Source organism: Manacus candei, unplaced genomic scaffold (genome assembly GCF_025592945.1).
Source record: "Manacus candei isolate 608988 ecotype Guabito, Panama unplaced genomic scaffold, ASM2559294v1 h1tg000043l, whole genome shotgun sequence".
In the NCBI taxonomy this organism is placed as follows: domain Eukaryota; kingdom Metazoa; phylum Chordata; class Aves; order Passeriformes; family Pipridae; genus Manacus; species Manacus candei.
The window spans coordinates 18,825,675-18,845,463 of record NW_026138091.1 but is presented as its reverse complement, the minus strand read 5'-3'; the positions used below and the strand labels follow the sequence as shown (position 1 = coordinate 18,845,463).

Here is a 19,789-nt window from a genome sequence, read left to right as displayed (position 1 = left end):
AAATAAACCCCTTCCCCGCAGGAAAACTTAAGCTTTGTTTTTAAAATCTACAGACAGTACAGACTTTGGGGCACGACAGTATTGAATATCTTCTCAGTAATGCAAAAAACCCAGCTGTCTGTAGTGCTTGCCGAGTTGTTACATTTGATAATACCGGCCTCCAGTGGCCAGAAAGGAAACTACAGCCATGCCAGCCAAAAAGTGGTGGGAGTTTTTAAAATCAAGAATGTTGGCAGTATGTCTCTTGGAAAATAGATGAAGTTAGAGATGATTCTCCCTGTGTTGTTCTTATGAAGGGATAGAAAAAACCAGAGCAGTTTGTGAAACTTAAGAAAATAGCACGTGATTTTAGAAGCAATATCTTTCTTTAAAGATGAGCAGGGATGGAGGCACTGAGATACTAGTGTCTCCTGCTTCCTCAAAATCCCATTTTTAGGGATGTTCCCTCTCTATTCCAGTGTAGCCAGCCTACTTTCTCTGCAAGTAAAATGAAGGGGATAATAGAAGAGTAAAAAAGTATCTTCTTCAGTGTAACACCCTTTCTGTTATAAAAGCATATGATATAAAATGTGAATTTTCTTAGTTATATGACAACACCTGAATTATTAAGTAGTTACATGTAACAACCACATGACCTAAAGTACCATAAGTCATTAGATGCCTAATGAAAGAGGAAATGAAACAGTGCTATTTAAAATGCCATTATCAAAGCAAGTACATTTCAAGGCCACTTCACAGAGAAATGATCCTGTGTGTAGCTCTGAAGTTGTTTCCTTTCTATGGTCCCTGCCATAAAGATATTGTTGGAAGTAATTTTCAGTAAAAGGGACTAAGAGTCAGCTTATGCTGCATTGAAATGCATTAGTAGGGGTTTTTTTGTTACTAGAAGATACTGCTTCAAAAAATATTTGCTTTTGTAGCTACCTAATAAAATAATGGATAGATTATAAAGTGGAAATTGTGTCTTTTACTTTATTGTCTAAAACCTTTTTCATTCTCTTCTAGCTAAACAAAATTTTACAGGTTTCTTTTGAATTTTAATCAGTCTTTTTATGTATTAGACTTGCTTCCTGCGGTGTTTGACTCTTACAAAATTCACAGCAGACCTAGAAACTATATACAGCTTGGTTTGCCGTAGAGGGATATCTTTTATTCAGCTGTATTCAGTTTAATCCAGAATTGGTGAAATTTGCACAGGCACAGAGATCCTTGCAAAAGGCAAGGCACAGCCTGTTTTCTTTTTCTGCTAGTCTCTGAAAGACTCATGGGTCTTGAGTAGCAGGTAATTTGAAGTTGCTTTGTTTCATTTCAGCTCCACCTCCGCCACCACCGTGCAGAGGAGGACCCCCTCCACCTCCACCACCACCTCCCCATAGCTCCGGCCCTCCTCCTCCCCCTGCCAGGGGCAGAGGGGCACCACCTCCACCTCCTTCAAGAGCTCCCACGGCAGCACCTCCACCTCCGCCTCCATCTAGACCTGGTGCCACAGTGCCCCCACCTCCTCCAAACCGGATGTATCCTCCACCACCGCCAGTGCATTCATCATCTGCACCCTCTGGCCCTCCTCCTCCACCACCGCCACCAGCAAGTGGGTCATCTGCTCCTCCACCCCCTCCACCTCCTCCTCCCCCTCCCGGCCCTCCACCACCACCAGGCCTTCCTTCAGAGGTTGATCACCAGCTTCCAGTTCCTGCAGGAAACAAAGCAGCACTCTTGGATCAAATCAGAGAAGGAGCTCAGTTAAAGAAGGTAGAACAGAACAGTCGACCAGTGTCCTGCTCAGGAAGAGATGCACTGCTAGACCAGATACGACAGGGTATACAGCTGAAATCTGTGAGTAAAAACTGTTTATCATCCAGGTCCCTTTGGGACTTGCAAATGGCAGCAGTACTGCAGTGTAAACAGTAAATTGTGGTTCTGCTTTGAGGTGGATTGTACATTGTAGAGTTTCTGAAATGATGACTTAAGCAGGAGTACTGACAAAATGCAGAGAACTCACAGTTCCTGTAGATGAGTATTAGTACATGAAGTTATCCTTGTTTCAAACTCATTTCTCACTTTTGTGTAAAGCTTCAAACATAAATTCTAAAACAATGATGCCACAGTGTCACAGCTGTACAGAACTTTTGCAAGAATTATGAACGATAGCTGCTCTTCTGAATACTTCAGTACAATCATCTAAACAGCTGCAGGGGGTGAGTTTAGGATGATGTTTATTTCCATCTTAAAATGGACCTGTGCTCTGGAAATGTTGAAGCTTGTAAGAAGGTGTCTGTGTCTGGAAAAATGCTGCCCATGAGAGATGCCTCTGCTGTTCCTGCTGCAGCATAGGCTTTTATTGTTACTATTTCTTACCAGTGTCATTGAATATCTTAAAAATAATTTACCTGTTAGTACTTTCTTTTTTTTGCCATTCTTCCGCACTTGAGACTTCTGATTTAAAAAGCATGAGGATGTGTTCATATTTATTTGCTATTAGAGGTATGCAGTATTGATTACTTTCAGAAGGGATTATCAGCCTAAAGCAGTCTCAGTAAACAAACCCAAACAAGAAAAGATATTTTGTGGTATATACCAAAGATAAAATAAATAATGATTACCCAGCCACACAAGTCATGCCTAAACAACCATATTAAGAAGCTCTCCTTTAGATGAGCACTCACTTTGTGATAGTCAGAGCTGAAATATTAAACCTTGAGTATGGCTAACTACAGTTGTGTTATATGGTAAAAAAGAAAAAGTTGGTGTTTTTTTATAAATAAAGACTTTGAAGTTAGAGCTAAAGGAACAAGCTGTTTTACACTTTCTTCTGGCAGAAAATAAACTCATTAATCTTATAAGGAGGTTTCTCTCAAAATACACAAGTTCTGTTTTGCTAATTTGCATCTTTCTATTCTAACCCTTTTTCCAAGGTATCTGATGGTCAGGAGAGTGCACCACCTACACCTGCACCCACCTCAGGAATTGTGGGTGCATTAATGGAAGTTATGCAGAAAAGGAGCAAAGCCATTCATTCTTCAGGTGCGTCTGATGGCATTTTTCTGACCTCACGGTGTCAGGTTTTCAAGCATTACCATTTCTATTCATCATAAAATACTGTTGGAGAAAAGCAGGGATTTCAGCATATAGTCCAGTACAGAATGCTCTCAGCATACCCTTGGAGGAGGAGCTTCTGAATGGTTCCTTCATGCTTTGAATTACTGGAGTGTAGTAATTTGCAGGATTCCTGGATTAAAAGTTACCATTAGGTAATATTAGGTTAATATTTCTTTTTTCTTTTACAAGAAGGATTTCTTCTTTCTTTTACAACTGACTTATTTTTATCCACTAGCTGTCTGATGAAATAAGTTGTCAAAATATTTTGGAAGGAAGGTTTTTAACACTTTGTTTCTTGAAGGCAAAGATTCAGCTATTGTGCTGTAGCTCCCAGTGGGCTTTGGCTGCCACCTACTGGATAAGGATTGGATATCTAGTGTTAGTTGACTAGTCCCCTACCAGTACTGAATCAACTTGAGTGCTTGGAAAAATTAGGGCTGCAAGAGGATTTGCATTTCTCAAATACCAGCTTGTAATAAATGTAGTTCTGTAGCTGCAGTGCAGCTGTTTGGGTACATCTCTTCCATCGAGGCTTTGATATATTTTTCTTCCATAGCTTGCCTTGATACCAGAACTGAGTATGCAGTCTGCAGAGCATTTGACCAAGTGCAGTATAGTTTGTTGATTTGCTGCCCTATGTAATAATCTTCAGTTTTGGTACTTTACATAAATTAAATACCAGAAGGGAGCTAAATGCACTGTTTTCCTGGGAAAGAAAATTTATTAGGCTTTTTCCTAACAAATAAGTAGTTTAAGTTTAGCAGGCTACAGTTTTTTAAGTATGATGTATATAAAAAAATAGAAGGGTGAATAAAGTTAAACATTAATCTTGAAGTTGATGTGTATTACACAGCTTAGAATATTCCAGTTATTCCAGTATCCACAATGATTTTTAGCTCACAACATTTTTTTTTTCAATCTGTTGTAAAGTAAACAGAAATTCCATTACGTAGAAAACCTGGGGAGGCAGTTCTTACATTTCAGAAATTAATCTGTCCTTGAAGTTTAAAATGCAGTCTGAAACAAGCTGGCCACATTACTCTAAGAAAGAGTAATAAGTAGTAAGTGTTAATCGAGAGTTGCTGATTCTTTTTCTCCTAGCACAAAACAAGATACATTTTTCCCACCTGGGGGAAGAAGTGAGAAGAGAAACAAATTAGATTTAACTTCCAGCTAGTAACTATCTAAACTGAATGTCATGTCCAGCAATCTTAAAATAGAGTATTACCAAATGTATTGTCATGACAACCTTGAACTGATTGTTCTGTTTTCAGAAAGTTGTGAGAGAAGTCAGTAACGCTTCTGTCGTGTTAATTCTGTGCATTCAGGTGACTCGCTTTTCTTGTCTTACAGATGAAGATGAGGATGAAGATGATGAAGAAGACTTTGAGGATGATGACGAATGGGATGATTGATCATATATTATTATATATATATTTTTTAAGGTGAATGATATACTAAACACTACTTTCTGTCTATGGATTCTGTAAAATTATCATGTAAATGTTCTACCAATTTGCTGTATATTTTTGTTGCCTTTTGCTTTTTTATTAATCTGTGCAATACCTCATTTAATCTGTAAAGGTTTGTCATAATCCTCGACAAAGCTACTCCCTGTTAATGTGTGCAAGTTTACACCTGGATGATCATGTACATGTGAATACTTTCCATTCCATCAATAAGGGAGTTTAAATGTAATATGTGAGACTGACAAAAACCTTAATGTAATTTAGTTATAATGCAAGAAGGAAAACACTATTTTCATACCCTACTTTTTCTGTATCTAAATTTTCTTATTAAAACCTAGTATAGCACTATGTTCTTTAAGTGATGCAGCTCTTAGTTTATTTAGCCCCTTCATTTCAAATGCAATGCTATATGAATGTTGAGGCTGGTTTATACTATTGCATGGTTTCAAATACATCACAACATTGCAGTTCAAATCTTAGCAGTATGCTTTACATAACACAAAAGCACTTCAGAAATGCACAGCTAGTTGTGAAAATTACCTTGCCCTAACTGTAGCAGTACTGACTGCTATTGAATAGCAGGAGTAATTAAATTCTTCAATTAGGGACCTCTATCTGAAGTTAAACAGGGTGGCTTTACATTGTCATAGCAGTAAAGACAACTTTGAATGCAGAGAAGTTCCATCTTTTCTTTGGGTTTTTTGGGGAGGGTGGTTTTGGTTTTGGTTTGGGGTTTTTTTTTGTTTGTTTGGGGATTTGGGGGGTTTTTGGTTGGTTTTTATTTTTTTTTCTTCCTTCCCAGCTCTTACTTTCAGAATGAAGACATCTAAATTACTGGGGGCTGTACTGGAGGCTGGCAATCGCTGCAGTTTGATATATTTTTAAAATCAGTTTTTTTATGGTTTTCAGACTGAAGGGCTGCATTTAAGGCTTGCTTCAATAGTGTTTAATTACTTCGTAAAATTTGTAGGACATTGGTGTACTAATAAACACAAGTGGTATTACTTTGCAGTCTTTGCATTATGGTACACAACAGATGCTGAAGCACCAGTCCTACATTCTTTAGGTTGGAAAGTCATTAACTCAGAATTATACACTTCGAATAAGTACTGAATTTTATGGCAGTATTCTGTCTTCATATGTTGGCTTTAAGACCAAGGGTTGTGATGAAGATCAAGAACCTGATTCACAAGAATAGTATTTGAATAAGTGGACAGAAAATGGGATTTTCATTTCACAGCTTGCACATTTATATGATGTGTACTTTGTAGTGCAGTAAACATTGGCACATCTGTCTATTACGAAATACTAATCTATGCTACGTGGGTATTTAATATCTGCAGAGTTAATTACTGTACTTACTGTAATTTTCAGGTAGAAAATCTTTTTAAAAACCACGTTATCTGACACAGAACGTTTAGTTAAGTCAGTCATATTTGGAGCGTAGTTAATGCATAGTGTCCTGGGTCTTTGACTGTAGTCAGAGTGTCAAAGGAAATTTAAGTTATCAGAATTGTGTTGACTGAAACCCAGTGTTGACCTGATCTTGACAGGCTGGACCTGCATGATACGGCTTGGATTTCTAACCCAGTTATATCCTAGTCTTTAGCAAATTAATTTAGTCGTATGAGAAGAAAAGAAAGTTGCTGAAAAGTAGTGGGAGAGGTAAGGTTGTAGTTAAATTATTCAGAGGATGCTAACTTCCTTCGAAGAGTAATTTAAGCACATAACTTGAGGAAAAAAATTGCCAAGTGGTCTCACTTTCTTGCGGTAACTTTCTCATCGGCCTCTGCTGCTGGAAACACTTCCTACTAGCTTTGCTGTTGTAATGGCTTGAGCTTTGTATCAAGTGCAAGTGCAGCCTGGGATAGCTAATGGCAGTGGAGTTAACAACTTGTGTATAAGGAAAATATTTGTATGGCTTTCATATAACTTCTGGCACTGCTCCCTTATTTTTATTGCATATAGGGCATTTTAAAATGAAGCAGATGAGACCTACAGGTTTTCCTAACATGCTACTTACTAGATATGTTTAGCTGTTATGTTCCCAGAATTGGAATTTCTGTAATATAGTTAATAATTAAGCATCACAATTCATTAATCCAACTTCTATTCCAGGTTTTGGGAGCTCTGAAGTTACATTATTGAATAAAACTTTGTTTTGTAGATACTGACCAAAGAAAGTTTTTGGTTTTTCTGCTTCTTCATACAAAAAGTACACTCACGATCTGTGGTGACCAGGTTAATATTTACTTTCAAGTAGTGTTTGTTCATGATAAATTTCAGGCATAAAGACTGCGATGGCAGTTAAGTTAGTCATAACTGCATGCTTCAGCACTCTGCCACTTGCACTCCAAGCAGAAGATAGCATTTCATGATACTGGTGCATTGTTGCTAAACATTGTAATGAAGGCCTCTTATATATTCTGGTTAAATGACTGTCCAGATAGCCTTAGCAATTAATGAACTAGCATGAGGCTTTTGTATCTCAACACTCTGTGTGCATAGACAATATCAGCTAGCCACTTGTACGTATGAAATCCGTAAGAATTTCTCAATCATTCAATTTTCCATTTATCAAAATGAAATTTTTAGTATGTGAATTTTTGAAATGTACAGTGAATAGGATGTTGCACTGGTGGCAATTCATCATGGAGCATAATAAAATTAATTTGACCCAAATAGCGTAAAACTGTGTGGTTTTTAAGTGCTAATTGTGGCACAGGTTTTAAATAGATGTGCAGATTGATTACACACTTTAAAAGTAACTTTGGTCACCTGGCCAAGTTCACAAAGCAGTAAATAGTTGCTGTTGAATCACAGTAGTTTCGTGTCTCTGGAAAGTTGGACTGTGCTATTGAGTAAACACAATGAGTAAGAATGTGACACCCGGTCCTCCTGGCAGATCTCGTGGCTGCTAAGCAGCTTCCTTGGAAACAGCTACTGCTCTGGGCAAGTGCAATAAACTACCAACATTTCAAGGTCAAACAAACATGAGTTCATTAATAAATATTCTAGAAGGAGCACCAAGTAGTTAACTCTTGTCAGTGAATGCTCTAACTTTCCAGGTTTTTACAGATGTAAATCTTTGTCTTGCACGTGGTAAGAGTTTGAGCTCAGGACACTTCAGAAGTCTGCTTCTCTCCTCTAAAGCATCTGGAGAGTCCAGCATTTCAAACTGTTATCTGGTATACATTTTCTTTTGAAGTTTAGTGCTTATCTGATTTTTAGGCCTTAACTACAAGGCAAAGTTGTTACTTACAGGATGAGTTGAAGTGTATAATTATTTCCTCTCCACTTAGTAAGCAGAATGTTAAAAAATGCTTTTAAAAGGATGCTTTTCCTTTTTTTTTTTTTTTTTCATTTGGCAGTGGTTACTTTCCCAAGTAAGATGTATGAAAAGAGGAAAAAGGAGGAAAGATCCTTTTGGTTTTAAGACCATTTTTAAGATTGCTAGCTGCAATAGCCTTTATCTAATCATTAGAGGAATTCTTGGTCTAATTAAAGTTCCTGAAGCTTAAGTACAGTGATAAGCAGCTTTATTTATAGAAAAGTGAAAATGGTTTAGGGAAGCTTAGAAGATACTAACCTTTGTCTCTCAAAAGACCCGTGTTATCCTCTAGCACTGCAGTAAGGACTCCTGTTGCTATGTATTTGTTTACTGCCTGGAGTTTTCTTGTGAGTGAGAAGATGGAAAGGATGGGATAGTATGAACTAGAATGTGAGCTTGGGGAGGTTTAATGCCCATGTTTTAACTGGCTTGTCAGTGACTCTAGCCTGACATTTCTCTTTATGATACTCAAAAAATTTGAGGATGTTTATACAGTTGTGAAGGAGTCTTTTTAGTTTTTTTTAATTGCCAAACTGCTTTGATATGTCTGCTATTTTGCATTTGGAAAAAATAAAGCATTAGAAGTTTGAAATTACAGATTTGAAAGTAATTCAGATAAACGTTGAGAAGTAGAATCATTGTCCAAATATAATCAGTGGGATTTTTTTCTGACAAATTTTATTTCATGCTGAATTTTGCGGTATTTGCAGAAGTAACCTGCTAAAATGAGTTATCAGTTACTCAAATTTTTTCTCTAATATAGTTTTGGGTAATAACTGCAGACTTACCCATCTATAAGCAGCTTAATACACACCTGGGATTAGGAAGCTTGATATGTTACACTTATTGTGTTTTTTTTAATCTATTGGTATCGACAAACGTATTTAAAGGCCTTTTTGCTTGTGCTCTGAAGGGTTTTTGGAGTCTCTCTGGAGTGAAATTCTTGAGCCATTACTTCATGTGTGTGTTTCTTCCTCCCTAAAGCTTAATCATCTTTTCTGAGTGTGGTGACTTGAGCAGTATGAATTTTAAATTTGTTGCTTGAGGACTAGATGGGGGAGTCCAAGGTTAGCTTAAAAAACAGCTAAAAACCAGCATTATATTTTTGTAAGTACCACTTGGGGAACACAATGAAATCTCATGTTTAAAGCTTAAGAAATTTGATAATGCTTGTATCGTATATCCGACACTGAATATTTGCTTAAATGACATGGGCAGGCACACAAAATTGGAAATTGGCTCTTCTGGATGTTGATGCCAAAAACAAGGCAACTGCTGGAGCGGCTGACCTGGATTCAGAGGGCTTTATTGGTGTATGGGTCTTTCCCAGATGCTCAGGATATAAGGAACACAGACTGACAAACTTGAGAAGCTTGCACGTTTGTTTTTTTTCTAGATAGTACTACAGGAATTTTATGGTTTGGATAGTCTTTTGGACCAAAACAGTGCTTATTTAATAATCAAGAGAAGAAATCCTCAGCATATAGTCCTTCAGCGTTATGCCTGTTCAACTGCCAGCAGATAATTTGGCTTATTTTTAAAATGAAACGGAAAAACCAGTCTAGACCCAGTTAACGTCAAACATGTTTTCTGTGGTTTGTCTCCTGAGGGTAATGTGTGTGAATGAGAAAGGCCCGTGGCTAAAGCTGAAATCTGCTAGCTAGTAGTATTCTTTTTCAAGGACATCAGGAATTACAAATTTTCAGATGTAGTAGCTTTCAGTACCTAATCTTTAGAGAATGTTACTGAAACTCACCTGCTACCTCCAAGACCAGTAAGAAGAGTAGTGATTTTGGAGAGCAAGCACAGTGCTCAGGCCTGCAAATGGTAAAAGAAAAAGAGTATGAAATGATTCTGTAATGTTTAAAGGGTCCCTTTAGAGCTGTGACATCCTTTATGCTTGCTTTACAGGAGCTGGGATAATCTTCTGAATCATACTAAACTAGTATCCTGCCCAGATAACTGACTTTCTCACAGATACATTACCAAATCTCAGCCCTTACTAAGCCATTCTGGTCTTCACTAACAATGTCCCAATTCTGGACAGCTCTCCAAACCTCATGATAGAAATACAGTTAGCACAATTGCCTAACAAATAACCTTCAGCAGCTGACAGCATGCAGCTGTTGTGTAGCATATGAGACATTTCAAAGGGAACAGAAGTCATCCTGATGTGGATTCCTCTTTAAAGAAAAAAATGGTCTTGCCTGCATACTAAGCTGAAGAACACCTGGAGATACCAAATGACCAGTAGAGAAAACTGCTGGTTGCTCTCATGAGCAATGTGAGAGGTGGGCTGGTTGGTCAAATGGTAGCTGTAATCCTAGATGCATTCTTCAAGGAATCAACCCAGCATTGATCACTGCGGGCATAGGAAACAAAAAAAGACTGGAATCTTTCTTTGCTGCTTGGCACATTGCCTGGTTCATCATGGCTATGGACCTCAGGAAATCATGCACACCAGGGGCAGTGACCAGTCAGGCTGATCATCATCATCCCAACATTTTAAATACAGAATATGCATATTCAGTCAAGCTGCCTGTGCAGTCTGGAGAGGATACCTGGAATGAGTTTACAGCAGCATTCCTTGTACTTTTGCTGTGGATGCTAGCTTCTAACTGAGTTACCATCAGCTACACTGCCATGCTGGGAGTTGAGTGAGGCCTGTGTATTCTACCAAGTAGAAATTAATTGTCACGCTCTGTTACCTGTAGACACAAGGTGTCTCTGTTTCTTGAAAGGCTGTAGTTGCAACCTCCTGATTGAAATCAAGTACTGTGGTAGTTGAAGTTGTTACTTGCATTCCTTGTGTTTTCACTGTCAGAACAGCCTTTGTCTTGGTCTGAAATCCTCCAGAAGTGTGATGCAATATGAAATCATTACAGATCTTCATGGTTCCTGATTTTGCAACAAAACTAGGTTATATATTTCCTTCTGTCCTCCCCCAAGCCATTTTCAGCACTAAGCCTCTTACCTCTGGCCCATTCTTCAGATGTTCCCTCTCTGCCTTGACAGAACTAGTGCCTTCTAAAAGACAGTAAAAAATCAAGCTCTTTGAACATTTACCATCTTGTCCATTCTTTGCCATAAAATGAATTCAGTTTGTTAGCAGGAGGAGAGAGCCCTGAATGAAACTGCTGCTGTGTGTGACAGAAGCACCTTGTCTAACCTGAAGCAGATTATCTCTTGGTGCTCTTTTGGAGGTGACAATCAGGGCAGATTGTCAGCAGGGGGTATCACAGCAGTGTGTACAGAAACCAGTAGAGAACATTGTGGGGATCATGTCCTGTGCAACAGGCCCCATAGGTCAGCATTCAAGAGATTTAGCTGTGTTCTCTCTCAGGAACAGATGAAGTGTTACTGAGCAATCAGGGAGGAATGCAGCACAAAATTGGATCCTACATTTGTCCAGCTCAGTTGTTCTTCAGACCCCTGTTTATCTCCATTGGCTGTAATGAGAGTGTAGACACTGAGCAGTTACCATCTACACTTCAGACACTTAGATGCAGGTGTTTTAACTGAAACCAAATCTGTATTGCCTTGTGTCTCAGTTGCTCATTTTTGTAATGGTGGTAACAGCACATCAAAAGTAATGCATATAAATACATCTAGTCCATGGTACTGCAGTCTAGACATGTGACACTTAAAAAACTTTTAAATGCCATTTTCCTTGTTCAGATTTAGTTACCTTAGTTCTCAGAACAAAACCACTAGGGAAGGCTTCTTTATTTCTCCTAGGCCTGGTTTTTAGAATCATTTTTAAGCTCTCAAAAAAGAAAACAACACTTGAATCCTATCTGAAGAGCAGAGCTAATCTGAGCATTTAATTACCTGTGTGTGAAAATCCTGGGTCATGCTCTAGTGTTGCCCTAAACTGTGATTTTGGATTTAATATCTCCTGTGTGATCAGAACTCTGGAAACCCAGACACAGCATTTAGTTCCCCATGGATTTAGCTTTAATAAACTAAAAATGTTTTAATGCACTATATGAAAGACATGAGTTTTGGGACCTACTGAGTAGTTCCTAATCCCCTGGTTTACGTGCCAGGTTTGCAGCACAGCTTCTCACGACAGTGCCCATCAGGAGCACTGCGCTGTGTTTGATGTTGTCAGAAGCTTAACTGATCCTGAACAGGGAGTCCTGTCCAGAGCCCCAGAGCTGGTCACTGCAGCAGTGTTGGGACGAGGGGCAGCAGCCACGTGTGGGCAGCCCTATCGAATGGCCTGTTTGAGGCACCGGCTGCCTCGCTGGCTGCCCACTGGCAGTCACACAGTCCTCCCTGAACATATATAAAGAACATTTGTTTCAAGGGTGTAAGTCATTATAAAATTGCTGAAATTGCTGCTTCTCTGATGCCCTGTAGGTCTGCAAGGCCAAAGGCACAGCAGTGCTGCTGCCACACTTTCAGAAAGCGCAGGGGCCTTGGAAGGTTTTGAGTACAGGAGGCATTCTGTTTATGGCTTGGATTTACTGCAGCTCTGTGTGTGCTGGCTCCTGCTGGTTTCGTCTTACTGCCTCATCTGTCTCTATCATCTCAGTATGAAAGGGGCCATCCTGTTTTCATCAGAGTGCACATTAGAGCTCTGACTTTGTCAGAGGAAAGGCAGCCAATATCTTTGAAGCGTGTGATAATATTTTTGCTGCTGGATGACAGTCACAGTATATTCCCCAGCTTCTTGGATCATCATGGGACATTAGGATAACTTGTGATTGGATGTGGCTGAAATCAGATTGATTTACTTTAAACCTCTAACAAATTCCTCTTTTTACTATTTGAACTTGATAAATATTCCAGCGACAGGCCAAAAATGTGTCAGCTGTTTCGTCTGAATGATGCGATCCAAGCTTACCTAAAAAACTGTTGGACTCGCCGTATATTTTAAGATCCGACTAAGATTTTATTAATATTTCTGCATAATTTTGATTGAACAGCTGCACTGTCAACTTAGAGGTCTTCCAAGAAACACAAGGGCAAGTGTAGCACTTTAAATCTGACCTCCTGTTTTATTGCTATGAAGACAGTTGGGTGCTTATTTAGCAGCATCTATTTTGTTGCATTAAAGGAAAAAAGAAAGAAAACCTTTGTGGTTTGTGTTGCTAATTTGATTGAAACTGGCAAAATGTTTCTGCCCCACGCAACTTCTTAAGGTCTTGCTGAGCAGAAGCTCATAGATGTACTAACCCCAATTTTTTTCACTCAAATATTGGCTGTTCTCTGCATGCATGTCCATGCTGTTGGGATGTTCTGAAAATATGGGATGGGAGCTCTGCAGCAGCAAGTGCAGAAGTATAAGGGGTACTTCACTAGCAATAGTCTCAGTCCTAGAGAAGAGTCTGTACTTAATCGGTATGATACTTCATCCACAGGAACAGAGTTATTGGTTTGTAGAGAGTGAGTCTCTGTATGATTAGTTTTCATAATGATCACTGAGCAGCTCTCGTGTACCACAGCTACCTGCTGGGGACATGGGCCATGAGGTCGTCTCTGCATTTTATCACTGTTTACTCAGAAGCGTATTCTAGTTCAGAGAAGCACGTAGCTGATATACAAAATATAAGGTTACATGGCAGATGGGAACATCTGAAACAATCTGCACAGTATGTACAATCGAAACCCCCTTCTCTCTCTGGGGCACATGAGGGTTTGGCAGAATTCATAGAGCAGAAACAAAGATGGAATTACAGAGTTCAGAAGGGATGTGTTAGGCTCTCTGATGCAGTGCCCCATGACACAGAAAGATATCAGTTTGTACAAGGTTATATCAAGAGATCTACAGATTCATTTTACAGTTTTGGTGATTCTTTCAAACTGGCAAAACATTTGGCTTTTTTAATGGGGGTCATTGTTTGGTTGAGCAGAGGCTGGATCTGCATAAAGGACATACCCTTGTGGTACTGCATAAAGGCATTTAAAAAAAGAGGCTCATTCTGTATACTGCACTGTATTTATCAAATTCTTCTGACAGAGAATTTTTAATACCAGAACAAACCTATTTTCTCCTCCAAGTTGCAATTACATATTTTATATGTGGTGCAGGTGATTATGTAACCTCCTTCCTATAAAATCTATTTAAAAGATTTTTAGAATACAGAACAGCAGCAAATCTATATTAAAAATACTTTCTGGATTTTTTGCTTTTGAGAAATTAATCCTGAAGAACATTTATTTAGATTCATAATGGAAGTTTCAGTTTTACCTTTGTGTATCAAAGACCCTCTCTTTTATGTTGATCACATTTCCAGCTGCTGTCCAGACCATGGGCTCCTTACCCAGTGTGCAGCACCAATTCACACACCAAGGCCAGGTATTTCTATTTTTTATTCTAGTTTGTGCAAAATAGGGAGCCAGCTGGTAACCCATAAAAAGCTCTCCATCATCAAAACTTGACAATATTTATACATTTTATTAAAGGCATCAGCATTCATTGGTTATAGATGACATAACTTTTCCATTAACTAGTACTCAAACCCCTATTTGCTACTTATATCTCTTGCTCCTCATGCTAAATAGGCCACGTGTGCAGTTCTTCCCTCTGTGTCTGGGGTCCGTTTTGAGTAGGTGGTCAGTAAGTCAGTGATCACAATCTCCCACTGTCAGAATTACCTTTCCCCCAGTTACTGCTCAGTCCTGCTGACTTCACTCCTGGTGGCTGTCACCCAGACTGCCCATTCATCTTGGGATTGTTTTCCCTTTTCCTTAAAACAAAAGATAAGCCAAGCCTACAATATTCACAATGCAATCACTAAATCATAACTGTCCAGCTATACTTACTGATTAACAACAAAAAAAAAGTGCAAAGTTTATTGAAATCTTGAGGGGCTCAGATCCTGAGGGGCTTGATATCACAACCACCAGGACAGGACCCTTTACCTGAAACACTTTGAGGGATTTGAAAACCTATGTGGTGTCTTCTAGAAGTGTACATTCTTCATCAGTATTGAAACATAAGATGAAAAGATGTCTTATTCTTTGTTTTGGTTCAGAACCAGTGGGAAAGAAAAAGCAGCTTGATAAAGCTTTGATTTAGACTGTCTTCATGGGTTAGGCTTGGCTTTTCCTTACCTCATGTACTTGCATCTCCCATTACCTGAGCAATGCCAGATGAGGATTAAAGAAGAAAGAAAAGGTTACAGGGTGTCTTTTGACATACCAACTTGGACCCCAGCAGAGAGAGACCTGTGAGGAAAGGATTGACACTGATGAAATCTCCCTGAGCCCAAGCTGATAACACTTGGATCATACTGATTATTCCTCTGAGAGAGTTACTAAACAAATAAATGTCTCAAAGCAAACATGGAAAAAAGCAAGCCTCTTCTATGCAGAACACTGAAATGAAGGAAAGAGAAAATGGAAGTGATGGAGCATGCTTCCTGCATAATTTCGGAAGTGGTAATTGGAGGAATGGGAAGAGATATGGAAAGAAAAATGAAAACCTGATCATAGTTAAGCTTTTCTTGGTGCTGTGCAGCGTGGAGGACAAGCTGGTGAAAAAGCCCTTCAAGTGAGAAGTCTGCTCACTGGCCTTAAACACTTCCAGGGATGGAGGTGTCCACAGCTTCTCTGGACAACCTGTTCCAGTGCCTTACTACCCTCACAGTAAAGAATCTCTTCCTAATATCTAATCTAAACCTCCTCTCTTTCAGTTTGAAGCCAATTCTCCCTTGTCCTGTCACTACATGCTCTACAAAAGTCCCTCTCCAACCTTCTTGTAGGCTCCCTTCAGGTACTGGAAGGCTGCAATTAGGTCACCCCAAAGCCTTTTCCAGGCTGAATAATCACAGTTCTCTGTGAAGGAACAAGATTCAGGATGGGAGAGGTTCCAGGCGTGGAGAAAAACATACAGCAATTGACAGGACTTTATTATATGGACCTTACAGTTATTATATGGACCTTACAGTTATTATATGGACTTTACTGTTATTATGTGGTTTCATTGTATCCACACTACACAGTGCACAGCCTGGGCATACTCGGGCTTGCCATGAGTTTGCCTGCTCCCTGCTTCCCCGCTCCCCTCTCTGATAGGCTGCAGAAGCTGCAGAGGGGAGACAGTTACCATTCGCCCCTTCCTTCCCCAGTTCCTCCCACGTTCCTCCCCCTTTGCCTGTGTCCCTACCCCAATTTGTTCCCCCGTTTGTCTGTCTCATGCTTCACCCCGTGTTCTTTCCCCACCTAAACCCATAAACCCTCTGGACACCTCAATAAAGTATTCCATCTGCACCTCTACCTTGTCTCCGGACCCGTGCTGTGTCACGGCCCCATCCCCCTTCAGACCGTGGCAATTCTCTTAGACTTTTCTCATAGGAGAGGAGTTCCATCCCTCTAATTAACTTGGTGGTCCTCCTCTGGACTCACTACAAGGTAGATGTCCTTCCTGTGCTGGGGTGTAGCATATATTCCCCATACATTTTAATGCATCCTTCCCCTCTACACCATAGTGTGGGTCCTGCTCAAAAGCAGCCATATAGGTACTGTAAAGGAAATTGTGCCTGCACTGGTTAGCTCAGCATTTGCATTTTGAAGAATTATAGTATATCTGGTGCAAGAGGCAGGAGATCAGAGCAGAACTACAGCTTCAACAGCATTTCCAGACTAAATCCCTGATTTCTCTTAAAAGCTAACTCCTGATGTGCCTTCAGGTCATTCCCAGCTGATTTCAACTAAAACAGATGTGCTGCTTTTAAAGTATGATATTCTGTGTCATAAATAACTGCTTAAGGCCACTACCTGCTTTTAAATGCCAGCAATGGCCCTGGAGACCTCCAGTGACATCAGGGCAGCAGGCAGCATCTTTTGCTGACAAAGACTGGAAAAAGGTGGATACATTTGAATCTTTCTTTTCACAGATCATTGCAGCTCTCCCAGCTCCAGCAACAGAACTGAATGGCCCTACAGAGGTTTTCCATCCCGTGGCTTGTTAAAGAACTGAACAGTTTCACTATTTGCCCCAGAAGTAATGAACCCTCCAGACTTCTTAATGAAAAGCAAATGAATCTGCCCAAGAGATGCATTAACCTTGAATTTCAAAGAAGAAAATAGCCTATAAAGAAAACTATAGTCAAATTGAAAATCTATTGAGACCGCTGCTCCATTTGGAGCAGCTTGGAAAGAGGCTGATTTGGAAAGCAGATATTTAAATGTTCATTGAAATATGACAGAGTGAAGTTCAGGTCTTTGCTTTGAGCCATCTCAGGCATGTGAGTCCCACCACAACAGTAGCACTGGAGACACAGAAATTCCACCCTGGAAGTGAGTAATTGATCCATCTCCGATGAAAGAACCTCTGCACCCATCACCCCATTGCCACTTTATCCCAGCTGGCACTGCTAGTGTCAACATAACTGTGAGATAGTATCAGAAAACCAACAGGCAATCTTGCAGACCCCCAAATGTGGTAAGGATCCTATGCTCTCTGTTACTCACCACTGTGTCTCCTCTGGTGGGGAATATAGCTGGGGAGCTGCAGAGCAGCACACTGCAGGGGGGATAGTTGACTGCTTCAGAATTAATCATGGGATTGGTGGGATCACAGCCAGCTAATGTGGACAAGGAGCTGAGGGCCCTATTAGCTTTCCAATGAATGTCTGTCAGCGGCCCCAGTGCCCTCAGCATTGAACAGGTCTGCTCACCCTGCATTTAATTAGGCATTAGAATGAAATACAGCATGTTGTAATATTGACATGGTGTGCAGTCATCCAGAGATAAGGCCATGCATTGCCACTCTGACGTAGCCAAATGATGAGGATCCACCGTGAATGGTCCTCCGCATCCAGCATGGTCGATAGAAAAAGTAATGGCCTTACTTTTGACATGAGAAGATGACAGAGCACCAAATAAGAGGAGCTTTCTATAACTAATTTTTATGCTCTACAGAGATAGGAAGCTGACAAAACTTGCTCAGTGCCCTTGAGGTAACAGGATGTCTCACAGCATGGAGCTGGCAGAGCAGGATTAGAGCTCAGGATTGTCTGGCACCCAGCTGTGAGCTTAGTTCTCCATGTGACCTGTGGGATTCTTTGCAGTGGGAATTTGAGAGTGGGAGCCAGTGGCACGGTGGGGTTTTGCAGGCTGCTCAGCTGTGCTGGGCTGTCAATATCAACATCTGTGGTTCTGTTGTCACAAAGATCTTAGGGTACCAATCCAGAATAATTTAAACTAAGCTAAAGCCATGCTGTCTGATGCTGTCCTCCCTCTGTTCCTGGCCAGAGGTTCCCACCATCTCCTTTGCACCAGCAACACAGCTCTGAAACCTGCAGTAAGAGGTCTAGGGAAGCAAACCAGAACAACCTTCCCTTTTTTTGCTTGGTTTTCTTTTTCTTTTCTCTTTTTTGGGTGCTACCTCCCTGAACTGACTGAATGCAGATGTGTCGTGAGAGAGGAGGCAGGCAAGGCACGGACAGGTGGACATGAAGGGGCAACTGGGACCACAGCAGTGCTCATCCAGAGCTGCAAATTTGTCCTACAGCTGCACCTAAAATCCTGCTATTGGGATCTTTGGAGTGATCAGTTCTAAAACTGGTTTTGGTCACTTTAAACTATAGCAGAGACTGAAAAGTTTAGCTCATGACTGGCTAGACAGAAGATAATCCTGGCATGGGATGACATAAGTCTTGTAACAAGGGCTAGTGGCACACCCAAACCCATGCTAAAGTGGGATGAAAGACAGGAATATCTGCCCTGTCTGGGTGCTTTCTGTGCAGTCATACACTTTCTGGGCTGGTGCTGGTGCGTGTGTCACCTCTCGCAGTGCGGGCAGAGTTTGCCTGTACCTGCCCACCCTACACAACTGAGACTGACCTGCCACGCTCAGGGCATGCTTGGTGCATGGGAAAACAAAGAGCTGGAATTTGGCAGAAGTGTTCAAGAGCACATGAAACCTGAGCACCGTTGCCTTCCAACTTGTTTGTGAAACACAGCAACACATGCATGTGTCACAGATTTAGAGAGCAGTAAGCTGAGACTGAGCAACAGGGGTGACCCCTCTGTGTACACATAAACACTTCCTTCAGGTGCCTGCAAAATTTACAGCTTTAACTGTAGCTGATTGACAGCCTTCAAGAACATTCATGACTATGTTAATTAAAAAATACAGCTATAGCTTCAAATGTTTCTCAGAAAAAAACCTGGAAAGAAAAGCCAAGGAAATACATATTCCTTTATGGGTGGATTGACCTAATGCTCTCAGCAGAAAGGCATGACAGGGTACAGAAGGAATTGATTTCTTATCTATGGAATTTAAACTTCAAGTATCTCCCACACAAGAAAAATAGTCTCGTGCATAGAGGCTATACTTGGTTAGTCTGGTGAAATGTCTCCTAGGCCAGTCCTGGGAATCAGACCCAATTTATCCTCCACAGGGTGCATAAGCATTTCTGACTGTCCTTTCAGTTCTTCATATGCTTGTTTCTTAGGTGACAAAATGACAGAAATGGCACGTCTCCCTTTCAATGGCATTTTTGAATGGCCAAGTCAGCCTTGGGATTCCCATCCTCATGGCTTGCCTCATCTGCATTTACAAAATTTCCTGCACTGGATCATGGGCTGTGCTTCTCTTACCACTCAGAAATACACTGACAATCATCATATTCACTAATATTCATCCAGTCAAAGCATTCCTGTTACCAAAAATAAAAATAAAAATAAAATAATAATGCATCCAATAGTCCTTGATGTTTGAGGATCTTGGAGCACCTTTGAGTCTGTGTGAACATAGTCTTGCACTACTGCAAAATGGATCAGTACTGATCTCTACAAGGCAAAGTGGAGGCATAAGAAATTAAGCAATACACCGCAGAGTGCATAAATAGCAGCAGCACAGCCCAGGACATAACCCTTAGTCTTGGCTTTGAGATACATGTTTGGGCTCTTACCAGACACCCAATGAGAATTT

General features: G+C 40.4%; 1 protein-coding gene across 3 annotated transcripts in view; it reads left to right on the top strand.

The window, feature by feature from the left end:
* Positions 1–7,247, top strand: part of WASL (WASP like actin nucleation promoting factor) — a 47,910-nt gene extending 40,663 nt beyond the window's left edge. For 2 of the 3 annotated variants that reach the window (XM_051795526.1, XM_051795528.1), the window contains 3 exons: positions 1,313–1,833; positions 2,913–3,021; positions 4,450–7,247. In XM_051795526.1, coding sequence (XP_051651486.1) covers positions 1,313–1,833; positions 2,913–3,021; positions 4,450–4,511 — 692 coding nt within the window. In that variant the 3' untranslated portion in view covers positions 4,512–7,247. The remainder of the gene's footprint in view (positions 1–1,312; positions 1,834–2,912; positions 3,022–4,449) is intronic. The other variant, XM_051795527.1, reaches the window with a different exon arrangement.
* Positions 7,248–19,789: the final 12,542 nt, after the last annotated feature.